General features: G+C 34.7%; 3 protein-coding genes across 4 annotated transcripts; 1 reads left to right on the top strand and 2 right to left on the bottom strand.

Annotated features, from left to right (window-relative positions):
* Window positions 1-1016: 1016 nt before the first annotated feature.
* Window positions 1017-4956, bottom strand: LOC103705585 (ABSCISIC ACID-INSENSITIVE 5-like protein 2). Of its 2 annotated transcripts, XM_026804020.2 has the most exons (4): window positions 4702-4956; window positions 3328-4083; window positions 3164-3235; window positions 1017-1279 (listed from the first exon to the last, which is right to left on the bottom strand). In XM_026804020.2, exons 2-4 carry the CDS (start codon window positions 4060-4062, stop codon window positions 1199-1201), a joined length of 888 nt encoding a protein of 295 aa, XP_026659821.2. In that variant the 5' UTR covers window positions 4063-4083; window positions 4702-4956; the 3' UTR covers window positions 1017-1198. The 2 variants fall into 2 exon arrangements, with proteins under 2 accessions (XP_026659821.2, XP_026659822.2); XM_026804021.2 differs by lacking the exon at window positions 4702-4956 and having other exon boundaries at window positions 3328-4645.
* Window positions 4957-10663: 5707 nt separating this feature from the next.
* On the bottom strand, window positions 10664-11935 carry LOC120111489. The gene has a single exon (XM_039128544.1). The coding sequence runs from the start codon at window positions 11933-11935 to the stop codon at window positions 10664-10666; it is 1272 nt and encodes a 423-aa protein (XP_038984472.1).
* A 2828-nt stretch (window positions 11936-14763) lies between these two features.
* LOC103720759 (40S ribosomal protein S27-2) lies at window positions 14764-16006 on the top strand. The gene is made up of 4 exons (XM_008810626.4): window positions 14764-14907; window positions 15017-15118; window positions 15256-15284; window positions 15655-16006. The coding sequence occupies exons 1-4, from the start codon at window positions 14905-14907 to the stop codon at window positions 15779-15781; spliced, it is 261 nt and encodes an 86-aa protein (XP_008808848.1). The 5' UTR covers window positions 14764-14904; the 3' UTR covers window positions 15782-16006.
* The last annotated feature ends 1358 nt before the right edge of the window (window positions 16007-17364 follow it).

Below are 17364 nucleotides of genomic sequence, written 5' to 3'. Positions count from 1 at the left end.
ACAATATGGGGAGAAGAAACATCCAAGTCGATCCTCTACATGTTCTTTGTTGATAAGGCTGCGCATCATTTGTGTGAGGATTCATGCAGATACTTATACTTTCTAACTAGTATTTTTAGGTGAGCTCCTAACTTATTACAATTTATTTTACAAATGACGGTTTGCTAGCCATATGTGGAGGGTGCTGCCGGATGGTTCGAGAGTTAGACATAGTCTTTTGATATTATACCTCCTTGGTCGAGTTGGGGAGAACAAAATGCGAAGAGAAAATTAAGGCAGACTTGAGGACTCTTTTGGTTGCCTCTTTGCTTCGCAACACCTTGTCGGAAAAAGAAGCTCTAGAAATTTTTGAGACCCGATCAGAACCCATGAGGAAAAACCAATCCGTTGTGTGGTACCAGGCTGCTGTCAGCTGGTTCGCTTGGTGGAATCCAACTGACAAAGATCGGGCCATCAACTTTTCCAGTTTTAATCCCCCCCTCCCGGGCATTAACTCTCCTTTTTTTTTTTTTTTTTTCTTTTTCTTCTTCCTCTTATTCTCTCTCTCTCTCTCTCTCTTTTTTTTTTTTTTTTTTTTTTTTTGCTTTGGACCGAGTGATCTATACAACACGTGTACGGATGCACCCAATAAAATTGGAAAACAAAATATCACGGAGCTTCCGAGGCAGCTCCCCATCCCCTGCCCATAGGGTACTACTGGCATGGTTAGCCACACACGTGGCTACCTAATCCGCAGCCTCATTGGCTTCTCTAAACACATGCTTCGCCTGGACCACCTCTCTGTCCCTCATCATCATCCAGATATCACGGATCAAGGGATGGTCGGCAGCACCGACCCTCTGACCTCCCTGGATCAAACTAATAACCGTAGCCGAGTCACTCTCCAAAATGACTGAACTAGCTGAGAACACAAGCTGAGCGTGTCGAAGACCCGCTCAGGCAGCTCTCAGCTGCTTGGCTACTTTCCTGGTTGATGACCAACCTCAATGATTTTGACTTGAACCCCTTTCTTTCCCTCTCCGTTTATTTGTTTTTATTCCTTTTTGAAACTCAATCGAGGATATATTTACATAAAACCGAGTTATTTGAAGCGAATCAAAATTGCTTAATCTAAAAGAACGTCCTGAGAAACAAAAATGAAACCCTTGTCAAAATTGGTGCACGTTGGACCACAGAAGCAAAACAAGTGGAACATGCTTTAGACTGGTGCAGAGCTAGTTCGCCGTAGTTGGTATCTTGGCTCTAAAGGTGTACTTGAACGCAATAGCATCTCTTCTTCCTGTAAAAAAGAAAAGAAGTAGAAACATTTAATTCTTTTAGAAAAGTTCTTCAAATAGTCTTCCTTCCTAATGAGATTATGTTCACCAGGGAAAAAAAATATACAATACTAGATTACGCAAGACAATCACCATTAATATTTCAGGAAGACTAACAAAGAGCAGCTGAATCAAATATGCGAAGAAATGCATAAAAAAGCAGCAATTCAAGTTCTTCTTAAAGATGACTAACGAGAACAAGAAAAAAAAAAAATCGTAAGCAAATCATAATGGTGCCGCTAAGTAATTTGTGCACAAATTAATTTTTGTTGCCACTGAGAATCTGCAGATGCTGGAGCGCATGACGACGAGCTATTCGGATTATGCAAGGCTGCAATTGGAATGGAGAGCTGTCGTCAGGCCCGAGCCTGTGGTCAAGCTCCAACTTGCATTAAGTAAAGACAAAGAAGGCCTCTTGTCGGAGTGTGACCAGTGGGGGACTCTTCAATGCCTAAGTCAGGATGATGCCTAGAAAAAAGAGGAGGTTTTCAGTGGTCTATCAGGGCATGCAAGCACTTATCTAGAAGGTCCCTCGGGATTGGATTGTATAGGCGAAGGTGCGAGTCTGTCGCCCCAAAATTAGAGCACGTGGGCCGGTCGGGATTGGCAGGCTCCGACATGTTCCGAGAATCAGGCGCGGGTGTTTCGCACACGGATCGCGTCCAGCCCATTTGGCTGGTGGGATCCTAGAGGTCATTTAAGATTTTGACCAAGATGTCGCCAGCTGTAGGGAGTCTTTGAAATTTAAAATCAGCTGCGCACTTCTGGACTTGCCACATGGTGAGCTTTAATCGGTGATCCAAAGGTTTCGTGGCGAGCTTTGGTTAACCGGCCCTTCGTATAAGTTGTGGCCGATTTCGAGACCCATCAGTTTTCAAAGTTATATCACGACACAAGCGGTCATCTTTGTCTCCATAACCTTGTCCCTTAGAGTGAAGGGTTGCAATATGTATATTTTCTTTGTTATCTAAAGGGAAGTGTTGATTATAACATGTTTAGCAATAGAAAACTCAATATTTTACATAAAGCCTCCGTAATTTTCCAAGGAAGGAAAGCAATTCTATTTCCCCCCCTTTCAAGAACTAACCATACAATTTGAATACTAAGTAGAAGATAATGAAGTGTTCTACCTAAAGTTTACCGTCTCAGTACTAGACCACGTACTGGTGCCATAATAACACTGTAACACAGTGTTGGTATGGTACGAAAATTTTTTGGCGTACCAAGTATCAGTACGCCATCCGTACAAAGTATAAGTACCGAACCAGTACGGTACTCAAATTATTCCTTATGGGTTGATTACACACACACACACACACATTACCAGTAATCTTTCAAGTCCTTTGCCTAAGCGGAACTCAAATCATTCCTTATGGGATGTGGTACCATATTTGGATCAGTCACTCAAAAAGGGAGAAATGGAAGTCATTCTAAATGGCCAAAATGCTAGAATGGGTATTTGCCCTTCATGCACGACTACTATGATCGGAAATGAGGCATTATGATCTTCGAAGGCATTTATGCAATACATGTACTACCTATAATGAGCATAAGTTCAATTAAGAAATGAGGAAGCATCTGAAAGGTTAAGGAATAAGGACTAATGCAGATGAATGGTCCCTAGGGTAATACTTGTACATATCAATCTCTGCCATTGTGAGCAATATGATGTTGGTTGATATTAGGTCATTATCACCGAATAATTATGCCTATTCCTATGGTAGTATAACAATAATTTCTATCTTGATATTGGCTAAATGGTGAGGTTTACCAATATAATGCATGAAAGTTCATGAAATCCCAAAATCTTCCAAAAAGCCATAGTTGGAGTTCATTAGCTTCCATACCTTCTGCTTCTTGAGCCGCTTAATTGTGTTACTCAATTGCCTCACCTCTTCTTCTAACTGGTGTAGATAAGCCTGCAATCAATCCATAAGGAAAACACAAAAGAATCATGATTCCATCAATCCAAGGAACACAACATCTTATGTTCATTCCAGAGGAAGCTCACCTGTTTCCTTGCTCTTGACCTGGCTGCTGACTCTCGATTTTTTATCATCCTCTTCTGCCTCCTCTCAATATTCCTATCAACGATCTCATCAGGCCCATACGCCTCTGTAGCTGTTTGCGAATCCGATGAGGTAGGTCTCGCCATCATCATCGACCCCATTGGAAGCCCCATTTGTTGGTTCTCATTGAACCCTGCATTAGATACTGAATTCCCTAATACTGACAAGCCTGAGCCAAGTACATCCATATGCTGCTGCTGCTGCTGCTGCTGCTGCTGTTGCTGCTGTTGAGCAGAAGCCAATTGGTATGGCAGCCACTCGTCTTGCTGTAGTGAATCAACTGAAAACAAAGCCTGCGAGTCCTCAAGTGTAGTCTCTCCAATTGTTGCAGGACCCTCGGCACTGCCTTGCTCTTGTTGTTGGATGATCTCTTGCCATGCCCCATCAACATTCGTGTTGCAAAGAATAAAGTTCATGTTATAATTTCGAGGCAGAAGTCGGGGAATGCTGGTGGACGACAGCGACGACGAAGATGGGGCATGAATCTGCTGCTCCATTGTCATAACTGAATTCAACGGCTGGTCTAAGTTCATAGCATTCAATGGCTCACCAAGTTCTGGAAGGTGGCATGGAACCTCATCAAGGGTGAGGTTGTACACTGAACCTTGCTTCAAGAAAGGGGGTGGGCATTGAAGTCCTTGACCTCCATTGGGGGAAACCATGGTTCTGAGCCCCATTCACCACTAAAACTTTAGTATCTGAAATTCAAATTTTCTTAACTTAGTTTCAACTTTACAGGATATGATTCTTCCCAACGAATCAAACACTTTGCATGCATTGTACGAATTGATTCGACTCAAAGTACAAATCCAAAGTGTTCGATGGAACCCCACATCTATGTATATCAAGAACAAGAAGGACTGTACAAGATGGCAAGAAGCTTAGTTCACGTTAACTGAATATAAATCTGTTGAATCAATTATAAAAATCACATGCAAAGACTCCCAGAATTTCAATCCGGAGGATATGAGAATTTGGAAATGCAGACTATCTATCCAACATTGGGGAAAAAACAAAATAAAAAGCCGAAATTTTTAAGAAAATAACAAAAATATAACTAAAAAACAAAATATTCAAAAACAGAGAATCAATGAAAAATCAAAGATCAAATCTGAATTGCAGATATTCCATATTGCTTGGACACTTCACCATGCAATAGAATGGCAAAGGAATCACATTTACAATCTAAAGCAAAAACAAAAATAAAACCAGACTCAGAAATCCATGGACAATAAGAATGGAATTCTAAATTGAGTAAGGATTTTTTTTTTATTTTAAAAAAAACAAAAGCTAGCATGATCAACACTGCGACCGACCTCCAAAGCATGCCCCAACAAATGCGGAGAAGAGAGATTGCGAACAAATGGGGTGGCGATTTGATTCAAAAAGGCGGAGGAAGAGGAGATTATATAGCATGGGAAGAAGGAGAGAGGAAGAGAAATAGGAGGAGAGAGATGGGGGCCGTTTCGCTTCAGTAGGAACCGGAGCTCTAGTTGATTGGATTTTTCAGTGCGTAGGCAGTTAAGCCTCCGAGCGGTGCGGCCTTTGCGTTGGTGGTCTCACGGATCGCGCCGTTTTTTCGGCGCATGGAGTGCGGAGCGATATCATTGTCTCGCTGTTCTTATCCAAAATGGCTGACGTAAAAATATTATTTAATTTTTTTTAATTTTATATAAATATTTAAAATTTATTTAATTAATAATCAATATGAGACTAAATACATCCGTACGGGTCGTCACATACTCTTTCGTTTAAGCCCTAACTTGCTCGTCAGGCTAAGAATTCAAATCCATTCAAATCTAATTATAAGTACCATTATCGACTCATGGTCAGTCTCAATGAATTCGTGCTGTAGTATCTCTTAGTCTTCATAGATTATAGGCTGAGTTTACTATAATACTATTTATAACAATTCAAGATCTCATCCAAAATGGTTAGTCGAAAAATAGTATTTAATTTTTTTAATTTTATATAAGCATCCAAAATCTATGGAGTGAAAAATCAATATGGAACTAATTATATGCCCGTGCAAGTAGTCATGGAGAGCGGAATGGCCATGGGTCCATTGGTTATGCATTGCTAGGATAGGATTTAATGTTACTTTTAGTTTGTAAAAATAATGTACGATGGGAACGGAACCAAAATGGAAGGTGGGAAATATAAATCATGATTCCTATTCTATTGTTTGAATGCATCTCGTACATGAACAAAATAATTAAATTCTAATATGAAATATTACTATTCAGATGTAATCAATTTTATATTAGTTTTATTTATTGATTTTTATGCTTTTCCTTTTGTACTCATATTTTATATTCTTTGGTATTTTAATGGGTTATGATATCACTTTATTTTTCCAACATATTTATTATATGACTCCATTTTTATCATTTTAAATTGATTTTTATATTTATCTAATATAGTTTTATTTTCTATTCAATACTATTTATATTTATATCTATATATTGGTTTAAGATGTGCTATGCAATGCCCATTTGCTAGCATAATACATAGTATACTTTTGTCTAACAATTCATGAATTATTGTAAAGCATGCGACATGATATTTTTGTTTTTTCTAATAAAATAATATTTTAATCAAGATATTGATTGCAATATTATTTTTATTTCGTATCATGGAAATTAATAATTAATTCACACAAATATATTATTTTGCTAGCACTACAAGTGTTACGAATCGCTTTATTTTCTAAAAATATTTTTATTTCTATTCTCATTGGAATGATTATTCCTTCTATTTAATAGTAGAATCATCGCTCTTTCAATTGAAGAAATGATGATTTCAAACAAAATATGATTTTATTGATTCTTACCCTACCAGACATCGGGATAGGATCGAAATTGAAAATTTTATTTCCATTCTAGCACTCATTTCAGTAACCAAACATAGTTCAAGAATATAAATAGTCACAGAAAGTAAATTTTTATATTATTTAATCGACTCATTAAACTAATTTTATTTAAAATTTTGAGTATCCTCCATATATTCTTGGCCAATATGTATTTATAATTAGGAATTAGATAAAAAGGTTCATGTTTGCAAAAAAAAAAAAAGAATTGTTGGTGGATGTAAATACTACAAGATTGAAGATTAGTCTCCATGCAACCAGAAAGAGTGCATACAAGAACGATAAACACCACAAAAATATCGAGATATCCAAAATCATCATTGATATCAACATGGAAAGCATGAAAATTTGTACATAAAAATCTTATTTGTGAAAAAAAATGACAATAACTTGGACACATTTAAGGATTCCTTAACTTGAATTGGTTTAGCTGAAAAAAGATATTTCCTCATATAAGCAAATAATACCCAGACCATATATATAGATATATTCTCACCTTGATGTTGTAATATATCAATAATTGATATTTTGATATTATTGTAAATATTATGCAAAGAAAATGCCACGGTGTCACTTTATGTGGAAACAAAAAGTTGCCTGGATCTGCTAATACAAGCTTGGCAACTCTAAGCTCAACAACCCTTTGTTTATTTTACTAATTTTCATGGTAGACTACCATTTTCCTTTGCCACGTGTTAGGATGAACTTGTTTTATGTGTGCAGTGAAATCAACACCTAAGAGGAAGGGTGAATTAGGTGTCTATAAAAATAATGGCAAATTAAAATAAATACTAAACAATTACAATAATAGTAAATCTCAGTAATCAAGCCAACTAAATAAGATATATAAACATAAGTAAAGAGAGATAGGGATAAAGAGATGAAGCCAATATTATGAGGTGGTTCGCCAAACCCTTGCCTACATCCACCTTCTCCCAAAGACAATCACACCTTGAGGTTCTACTAGTTGTAAAACTTCTTACAACATCCAAGTTGGAGACCACCCACTTGCAACAGCACCACAACTTAAAAACTACCAAGTTACACTCTCCAATCTAGTACTTTATTAGATTGAATATAAAGTTCACAAGCTTGATACCTCACAAGCTTGTTCTCACAATTACAAACTTTGATTCGCACAAATCTAATACAAATAAGCTTACTATACAATTCTCTCACAATAATAAAATAAGAGCACAATAGAAGTAATATGAGAGCACTATGAGAAAAGATGAGAACTTGGTTGAGAAAGGGATGTTTTGGCAAAGTGGTGTGTATTGAGACTTCATCAAAGGTCTCTATTTATAGGCTTGAGAGGGCAAGAGACGTTGGAGGGCATTTAAGGCTTGATTCCCATCAATCTTCAACCATAAGGCATGATTGGCTTGATTGGTTTGATTTCTTCAATCAACATATGCTCAAATTGATCTTGCTTTTCATGAATTGACATGAATTTTGCACATGTTTGAGTGTGGTTGACATGCTTTAACATATGGCTTGGACGTCCCCTTCTTGTGACAAGATGATTTTTCAACATGACTAGGATGACACATGGCATCATCTAGACCATTTAAGCTTGATTTGGTTGATTTGCTTATCTTATTCATGCTCTTGATGGAATAGACGAAATTTCTTTCTCTTTAATCAGCAAATATACTTTTCCAATGTTCTCTTACACTCCATTTAGAGAGATTTGATAAATAAAATCAAAATCATTTAGATTTTGCACACATTGCATCATCTAGACCATTCAAGCTTAATTTGGTTGATTTGCTTGTGTTATTCATGCTCTCGATAGAATATATGGAGGAAGTTTCTTTTTCTTCAATCAGCAAATATACTTTTCTAAAGTTCTCTTACACTCCATTTAGAGAGATTTGATAAATAAAATCAAAATTACTTAGAATTTGCACACATGGCAAAATTAGGTATAACTAGTGGACTATTTGAAATATTAATCCTAAATAACCTTTAGGTAGGGCTGTAAATGGGAGAATACACACACTTAACAAATAAATGTTAGTTAATATAATTTATAATAATATGATGACATAAAAATAAGATATGAGAGCATAATTTTAAAGTTTGCAAAAATCAGATTTAAAACTAGCAGTGTACAAAGATCTTATTATTTTATATTTGATTTTCATTCAAACTCTATCAATATTGATACCGTTGAAAAGCTTATTTCATTAGCTTTTCAATGATATAAAGTTTATAATTTTTTGAAATCATTTGGTTAGTCAAATGTCTAAAATACAGAGAGCACGTCTTTAAGAAACTTACCAAAAATAGAATTGCACGTGTGCTTCATATGTGCTCAAGTATATGCATGATTTGTTGCCATATTTTATATTGGACGAAAATCATTAGAGACAATCCTAATTTAATCATAGTCATTGATTTTTTTGATTAATCTCTTGACTCTAAGAGCATACATTAAATCAATCAAATGAAAGTCATAGTATATTGGAGCATATTTACTTTAATGGATTGACCGAATCTCATTAGTTGGCAGGTTGACTAATACTATAGATTAATCCAAATTATAAGATTATTAAGCCCAAGCAACTTAAACAATTTTTTATAAGATCGAGCTAAATACAATGCATACATAATATGCAATATTTGAAGCAAATGATTTTGTGATTATTAAAATATTATAATACACATGCATAATCTTATTTTTCTCAACAATCTTTCTTTTTTTGATGATCACAAAACATGCTTTAAAAAATGTATATGTCAATGCCAAATTGAAAAGCTTTGCTCCCCCTTTGTCATAGAGTCATAGCTCTCCCTTAATAGTTGCATATAATTTATAGCTCAATTGTCTCCCCCTTTCTGTGATAATCAAAAAGGTGTATTTAAAGAGATGACGTAGCATACATTGTCGGAAATATCTAATGAAAACATAGGGACATGCCAGCATAAGAATTCGGCTTACACATGCATAAAGACAAAACAATATTTCAAGCTGAATTATGTAGTGACAATAAGGGCATTCAAACTTATTTAACCTTTGTAACTTTAATCAATCATGTGATAATTAAACATGCATAACTTATGCATAACATGTATAAGTAAAGCAAATTAAGTAAGACCTGAAATATGCATTAAACTTAAAATAAAATAATTTCATACTCCATACTCCATGATATCTTTGGTGGTTTCAATATTAGAGGGAGGAAGAAGGTAACGTGTGAGAGGTATGGATATGAACTCAATTATCATGAAAAATTAGACTGCAAGAAATTCAATCAATGTGCTCCAATTCAACCATTTCAAATTCACTTCTTAAAAAAGTGTAGGTATTTTCATCAAGAGGTTTTATCAAAACGCCTGCAATTTGATTTTTAGTATTAATAAAGTGCAATTCTACATCTTCTTTTTCTATATGATTATGCATAAAATGATGTCTAATATCAATATGTTTAGTCCTAGAATGATGTACATAATTTTTAGAAAGACAAATTGTACTAGTGTTATCACAGTATATAGGAATTTTCAAATGCATGATTATCAAATCACCACCATGATCACTTCTAATACTTTTAATTTTAATTCTTTTTTCATTTTGAACTAATTTAGCAAAGTTTTTAAATGTATCAAAAGTATCACTTTTATGGGCTAAAATAGTGTCCACATAAATTTAGACAAGTCATCAACAATGACAAAAGCATATGCCTTTCCACCAAGACTTAGAGTATGAGAGGGACCAAATAGGTCAAAGTGGAGGAGTTGGAGAGGCATTGTGGTCGAGACAATATTTTTACTCTCAAATGAGGCTCTTGTTTGCTTCCCAAGTTGACATGCATCATATTTGATGCTTGGAAGACCGATAACAAGATTCATTTTTGAAATTTTAGCTATAGTGCTTATTTTAATATGTCTGAACCTTCTTTGCCACAACCCACTATCACTGGCGTTTATGGACACTAGACAATTGACATTTTCAAATGATGGCAAACTTAAATCCACCAGATAAATGTTGTCGTGTCTATATCCAATAAACTTTATACCATTGTTCTTAATGCTTCTAACTAGACAATGTGAAACTCAAATACTACATGATATTTCTTGTCACACAATTGACTTGTGCTCAAGAGATTGTGTTTTAGTCCTTTAAAAAATAAAATATGTTCTTGGCCTTGAGATATACCTATAAGAGAATTTTTGTCTAAATTTAGGTATCCCTTAGGGTCCTTCAAGGTTAGTGGTTTTGGTTCCTTGAGGAACCCATGCATACCTACTACCATTCTTTAGAGAATACCTTTTAATTCTACAAAATTTTGAAGTATGTCCATATTTACAACAATAAGTACATTTAGTCTTATAAACAAGTGGATGAATATCTATTTTTCTATTACCTTTTTCATCCAAGAATTTTTGAAAATGTTTTACATTATTCATTTTTTCATAACTAAGATCAGCTTTATCAAATACACATTTTTACATGCCAAGGCATGCTCAAGTTGTTCACTGTTATATGAACATTTAGAGAATGTCTTCTTGAGAGCATCTATCTCAACTTTCAGATTTTCATTTTCTTTCTTAATTTTTTCATGCTCATCATTGTAAGCTATTTTATTTATTTCTTCTTTGTGTATTTCAACAGCATTCATATGTCTAGCATTATCCTTTTTCAATAGTTTGTTTCTCTTCTTTATTTTAATAAAGGCACTTGCAAGATCATTATAGGCGCTAAGTAAATCATCAAATGAGATAGAACCACTTACCTCTTCTTCAGCATCATTATCCTCTTTGGCCATGAGGCATAGGTTGGCGATTTCATCTTTCTCTTGATCAGTATTTGATTTATCACTACTATCATCCCATATTGCCAGCATAGCTTTCTTCTTTTTCTTTTCTTCTTTCTTTTTCTTTGCATATGGACATTCAGATTTGATGTGTCCAGCCTTATTGCATCCATAACAAACAATTTCTTGCATGTTTTGATCACCTTTTTGAGAGTGATAGTTATACCTTTTGTTTGAGTTCTTGTTGCCATACTTTTTGATGAATATTCTTCTAAACTTTCGAGTGAGAAGTGTTATCTCCTCATCCTCATCCTCTTCATCATTTGATGTGTATTCTTCTTGTGATTTCAGGACAATCACCTTACCTTTGGAGCATGTGGCACTATCCATTTCCTCTCTTGTCTTCATAGTAAGTTCATGGGTTAAGAGGCATACCATGAGCTCTTCAAGGTTGTGACCCTCTTGGTTTTTGAAGGCTTCTATTATGGCTGTTCTTTTAGCTTCCCATTGACTAGGTAAAGCCCATAGGACTTTCCTCCAAACTTGCTTCATAGGGAAATGAGTAAACATACCTTTCATGTCTTCATGAGGCTCCATCTTGAATAGCTCATACTTCATGGTAAGGATGTCAATTTTGGACTCCTTGACTTGGCTTGTTCCTTCATGACCTATTTCAAGTTTGTCCCAAATCTCTTTAGCTGAATTGCATATAGATATCCTGTTGGACTGATTTATGTCCAAAAGCACATTGTAAGACATGCATTGCTTTACAATTAAGAGACATTTGCCTTCTATTTTCTTTATCATATTCTTTTTTTCTTTAGGTACTTGAACATCATTAACAGTTTTCATTAGAATGTAAGGACCATCAACAATCCTATCCCATAATTCAAAATCAAGAGATTGTATGTATCTAGTCATGCCATTCTTTCAATAACTATAGTTAGAACCATTGAAGAAAGAAGGTATATTAATAGATAAACTACCACTGGCCATTGTAATAGGATCTTTACTCTAAGCAATTTAGCACACAATAGAGACCAAGCTCCGATACCAATTGAAATTAACATCTAAGAGGGGGGTGAATTAGGTGTCTATAAAAACAATGACAACTTAAAATAAATACTAAACAATCACAATAATAGTAAATCTCAGTAATCAAGCCAACTAAATAAGATATATAAACATAAGTAAAGAGAGATAGGGATAAAGAGATGAAGCCAATATTATGAGGTGGTTCAGCCAAACCCTTGCCTACATCCACCTTCTCCCAAGGACAACCCCGTCTTGAGGTTTTACTAGTTGTAAAACTCTTTACAACATCCAAGTTGGAGACCGCCAACTTGCAACAGCACCACAACTTGAAAACTACCAAGTTGCACTCTCCAATCTAGTATTTTATTAGATTGAATATAAAGTTCACAAGCTTGATACCTCACAAGCTTGCTCTCACAATTATAAACTTTGATTCGCACAAATCTAATACAAATAAGCTTACTATACAATTCTCTCACAATAATAAAATAAGAGCACAATAGAAGCAATATGAGAGCATTATGAGAAAAGATGAGAACTTGGTTGAGAGAGGGATGTTTTGGCTAAGTGGTGTGTATTGAGACTTCACCAAAGGTCTCTATTTATAGGCTTGAGGGGGCAAGAAACATTGGAGGGCATTTAAGGCTTGATTCCCATCAATCTTCAACCATAAGGCATGATTGGCTTGATTGGTTTGATTTCTTCAATCAACATATGCTCAAATTGATCTTGCTTTTCATGAATTGACATGAATTTTGCACATGTTTGAGTGTGGTTGACATGCTTCAACATATGGCTTGGACGTCCCCTTCTTGTGATAAGATGATTTCTCAACATGACTAGGATGACACATGACATCATCTAGACCATTCAAGCTTGATTTGGTTGATTTGCTTGTGTTATTTATGCTCTTGATGGAATAGACGAAATTTCTTTCTCTTTAATTAGCAAACATACTTTTCCAATGTTCTCTTACACTCCATTTAGAGAGATTTGATAAATAAAATCAAAAATCATTTGAATTTTGCACACATGACATCATCTGGACCATTCAAGCTTGATTTGGTTGATTTGCTTGTGTTATTCATACTTTTGATGGAATGGATGAAGTTTCTTTCTCTTCAATCAGTAAATACACTTTTCTAAAATTTTTTTACACTCTATTTAGAGAGATTTGATAAATAAAATCAAAATTACTTAGATTTTGCACACATGGCAAAATCAGGTGTAACTAGTGGACCATTTGGGATATTAATCCCAAATAACCTTTAGATAGGGCTGTAAATGGGAGAACACACACACACTTGACAAATAAATGTTAGTTAATATAATTTATAATAATATGATGACATAAAAATAAGATATGACAACATAATTTCAAAGTTTACAAAAATTAGATTTAAACTGAGAGTGTACAAAGATCTTATTATTTTGTATTCGATTTTCATTCAAACTCTATCAATATTGATACCATTGAAAAGCTTATTTCATTAGCTTTTCAATGATATAAAGTTTGTAATTTTTTGAAATCATTTGGTTAGTCAAATGTTCAAAATATAAAGAGTACGTCTTTAAGAAACTTACCAAAAATAGAATTGCATATATGTTTTACATGTGTTCAAGTATATTAATGATTTGTTGCCATATTTTATGTTGGACGAAAATTATTAGAGACAATCCTAATTTAATCATAATCATTGATTTTTTTGATTAATCTCTTGACTCTAAGAGCATACATTAAATTAATCAAATGGAATTCATAGCATATTGAAGTATATTTATCTTAATGGATTGACCGAATCTTATTAGTTGGCAGGTTGAATAATACTATAGATTAATCTAAAATTATATGATCATTAAGCCCAATCAACTTAAACAATTTTTTATAAGATCAAGCTAAACACATTACACACATAATATGCAATATTTGAACTAGGTAATTTTGTGATCATTAAAACATTATAACATACATGCATAATTTTATTTTTCTCGACACACAAAACTAAAGCCTCACAGCATCACTGATATGTGAAGCAAGGTTTTTCTTGGTATTTAAACTTAGTTTTTTTTTTTGTAAATATCCTTTTAAAAATTCAAATTTGCATAAATACCCTCTTTAATTTTTTTTATTTTTGTATCCTTATAAATACTGTTTTTATACAAATGCCCCTAATATAACGATTCTTCTAACACCATTAATAAAAACCATATTTATTTTAATTAAAAATAATATAAAATTTTGAAATTACATTGTTTTATATCGCGATCGCTTTATAGATATTTTTTTTTGCATATCTACCCATTAAAAATATTTTAGTTATTTTAATTTGAAACTGTTAACTTTTTAACGGCGTTAGATGGTGTGAATATATATGTAAAAATAACAATAAAAAAATGGTAGAATAGTAAAATAAGTATTTTATGAGGGTATATATATGAAAATATCAATTTTAAAAAGGATTCATATAAAAGTTTTGATATTTAGGAGAATATTCATGTAAAAACTTTTAAACTTGGATATAATTCCATTAAATGGGGCTTCCATTTTGACACAATCTAATGGCACGCTTCCAAGTGGGGGCCAGGGAGCGGCCTCAGCCCAGTCCATATTTCCAGCCCACGATCTCTAAAAAAGGCCGTCTACGATCAACCTCGTCCGATCAAACGAACGAACGGCCGAACACTCACCCCTATAAATCCCCTCGGAGACGTTAGGGTTTGATCCTCCCCACCCTCCCCTCCTTGCTTTCTCTGCCGCTCTCTCGGTTTCAGAGGGGGGCTTGCCGTCCCGTCCCGTCCCATCCCATCCCATCCCATCCGATCCATCTCTACAGTTTCCTCTCCACTTCCACGAGATGGTGAGCTTCTACTTCCTTGTTCTTTTATGGATTCGTTTCTAAGTTTGTTGTTTTTTTAATGCAATTTCTTTTAGGGTTTATTTATTTAATTTCTTTTGGGGATTGATAGGTTCTTCCGAACGACATCGATCTCCTGAACCCCCCAGCGGAGCTCGAGAAGAGGAGGCACAAGCTCAAACGCCTCGTCCAATCCCCCAACTCCTTCTTCATGGTAGTAAAAAAGAAGAAAAAAAAAGAGAAAACTTTAAACCATTCCTTTTCTCGCTTCTTGCCTTCAAAAATCTCGTTCTTTATTGTTCTTTTGCTCTGTTGATATACTAATAATGATTTTTCTCTCTTAATTTATAGGATGTCAAGTGCCAAGGATGCTTCAACATGTAAGATTCCTTTTTCGTCAACATCGTCTTCTTATTATATTTTAATATTGTCTTTTTTCTTTTTACTTTATTTGTATGTTCTTCTGTCTATATGCCATGAAAGAAATGGAGTTTGCATTTGGTTTTGCTTCAAGATGGTGTAGTTTTGAAACTATAATTTCACTAAATGCTTTTAGTATCAGGTTTTAAATAGACAAAATTCATAACCAAAATCATAAATGTCATGATGCTAATACTTGCTAAAGTTGTGACAATTTTGCTGCTGCTGAATCATGTTACTCAGACAACTATTTTGTAGGTTTATAGGATTTTGATTGTTTATGTTAAGCATGTCTTTATTTTTTTTTTCTTGACTATTTGTGTGTTGCAGAACTACTGTGTTTAGCCACTCGCAGACTGTCGTGGTGTGTGGCAACTGCCAAACTGTGTTATGCCAGCCGACTGGAGGGCGTGCGAGGCTCACCGAGGGATGTTCTTTCCGTCGGAAGGGAGACTGAGGATGGTGTGTGCTTCCTTCTTTTTTTTCCTGATGCTACCAATGTGTTTGCTTACAATGAAACAATGAGGTCTACATAATTTAAAGTTTAGTTTGTGCTTTTGCTGGCAAATTAATTTTGGAAGTTGTGAATCATCTAAGTGATGGAAGAGTTTGTTTTATTAGAATATGTCAATGAATTGGATAAACTTTCATCAAGATTTTCCTGCTGTCTTTTTCTAGCCCATGTTTGAATTACCTAGAATATGATTGGAAAAAGGGATACTGGTTTTCTGTCAAAATTGATCCTTGTGTTGTTGCTCCAAGAAGTTTGTTATACTGTAAGCTGGTATTTTTTTGTGTGTCAAATAGTATAGGTGTTGGTTCAAATGAGTTATGCTCATGATTGGATCTCCGGTTGTTGCAATGTGTTGGGCATTCACATTCCACATGAGACAATTATGATATTGTTATGGTATGGTTATGCTTGGAATTGTTACTTGGCAAATTATTTATTCCATGAAATTTGTTCTTTTTCGAACGACATATACCATAATTATTTCTGCTTGAGCTGTGATTTAGCATCACCATGGAGTCATCAATCATTCCTTAATTTTCCATGGCGATGTTCGGATGATGTTTTCTTAACTAGTTTGGTGCAGCAATAGTAAAAAAGAGTGTACTCGATCTCCAATTGCACCGATTTTTTGTGTACTTTCTCCCACTACCGCATGCTTCTCTCACTCTCTCTCGTCCTTCTTGGTTGTGGTTACTGTGAGTGCCACATCCAGCCATGTTGCATAGTGGTGGAAATCGGCAATGTGGGCTGGTAGCCCACCCATTCAACCCAAACCCAACATGAAGTCTTGAGTTGCGGTCGAAAAAGTAAAAGGGGCAGGGTAACCTATTGAATTCCATATATGAATTCAAATTGTTATTGATTTGGGTTTGGGACCTTGAGTTTACTTATTTATACCTACAGACTTGAAATGGTGTATTGATTATTGATCTGAAGTCCGTGTATTGACAAATGGTATGTTTTATCCATTGTTTATTGCACCATATAGTTTTATTGATATTTTCGTAGGATTTTTGTATGCCATCCTTCCAAATATGGTTTGTTGCATGTTAAACCCATCTGATTTCTGGAAGATAGTGTTATAAGTAATTAAGGGTAAATGATTTTATTATTCTTAAGTTTGTATTATAAAGAGTTTTTTTTTTTTTTGCATGAACTTTTCAAGGATACTGATGTAAAAGGATAGATTGGTTATTTGATACTTAAAATTATTTATGAATGGCATCAGTCAAATATCTGGTGTGGGGGATGTCATTACAAAAGTAGAATGATTTTAGAAGCATACATACAGATAAACTCCTCATTTGCCAATAGAATCAACCAATAAAGTAAGCTTGATGGGATCGATCAATGATGCTAGTTGTTTTTTTGGATGCTTCAAGTTGCTTGGGAAAAATGTCCAAACAAGTGTATATTTGATGGAGCAAGAGGTAGGTTGGGTGCTATTTTAATTGTTTCCACACAATATTTTAGAATGGTATGCAAATATAGATTTCCAGACTGTTTATGGAGGTAGGTTGTTATAA

Source organism: Phoenix dactylifera, chromosome 8, assembly GCF_009389715.1.
Source record: "Phoenix dactylifera cultivar Barhee BC4 chromosome 8, palm_55x_up_171113_PBpolish2nd_filt_p, whole genome shotgun sequence".
NCBI lineage: Eukaryota > Viridiplantae > Streptophyta > Magnoliopsida > Arecales > Arecaceae > Phoenix > Phoenix dactylifera.
This window is presented reverse-complemented; position numbering and strand designations above follow the sequence as displayed.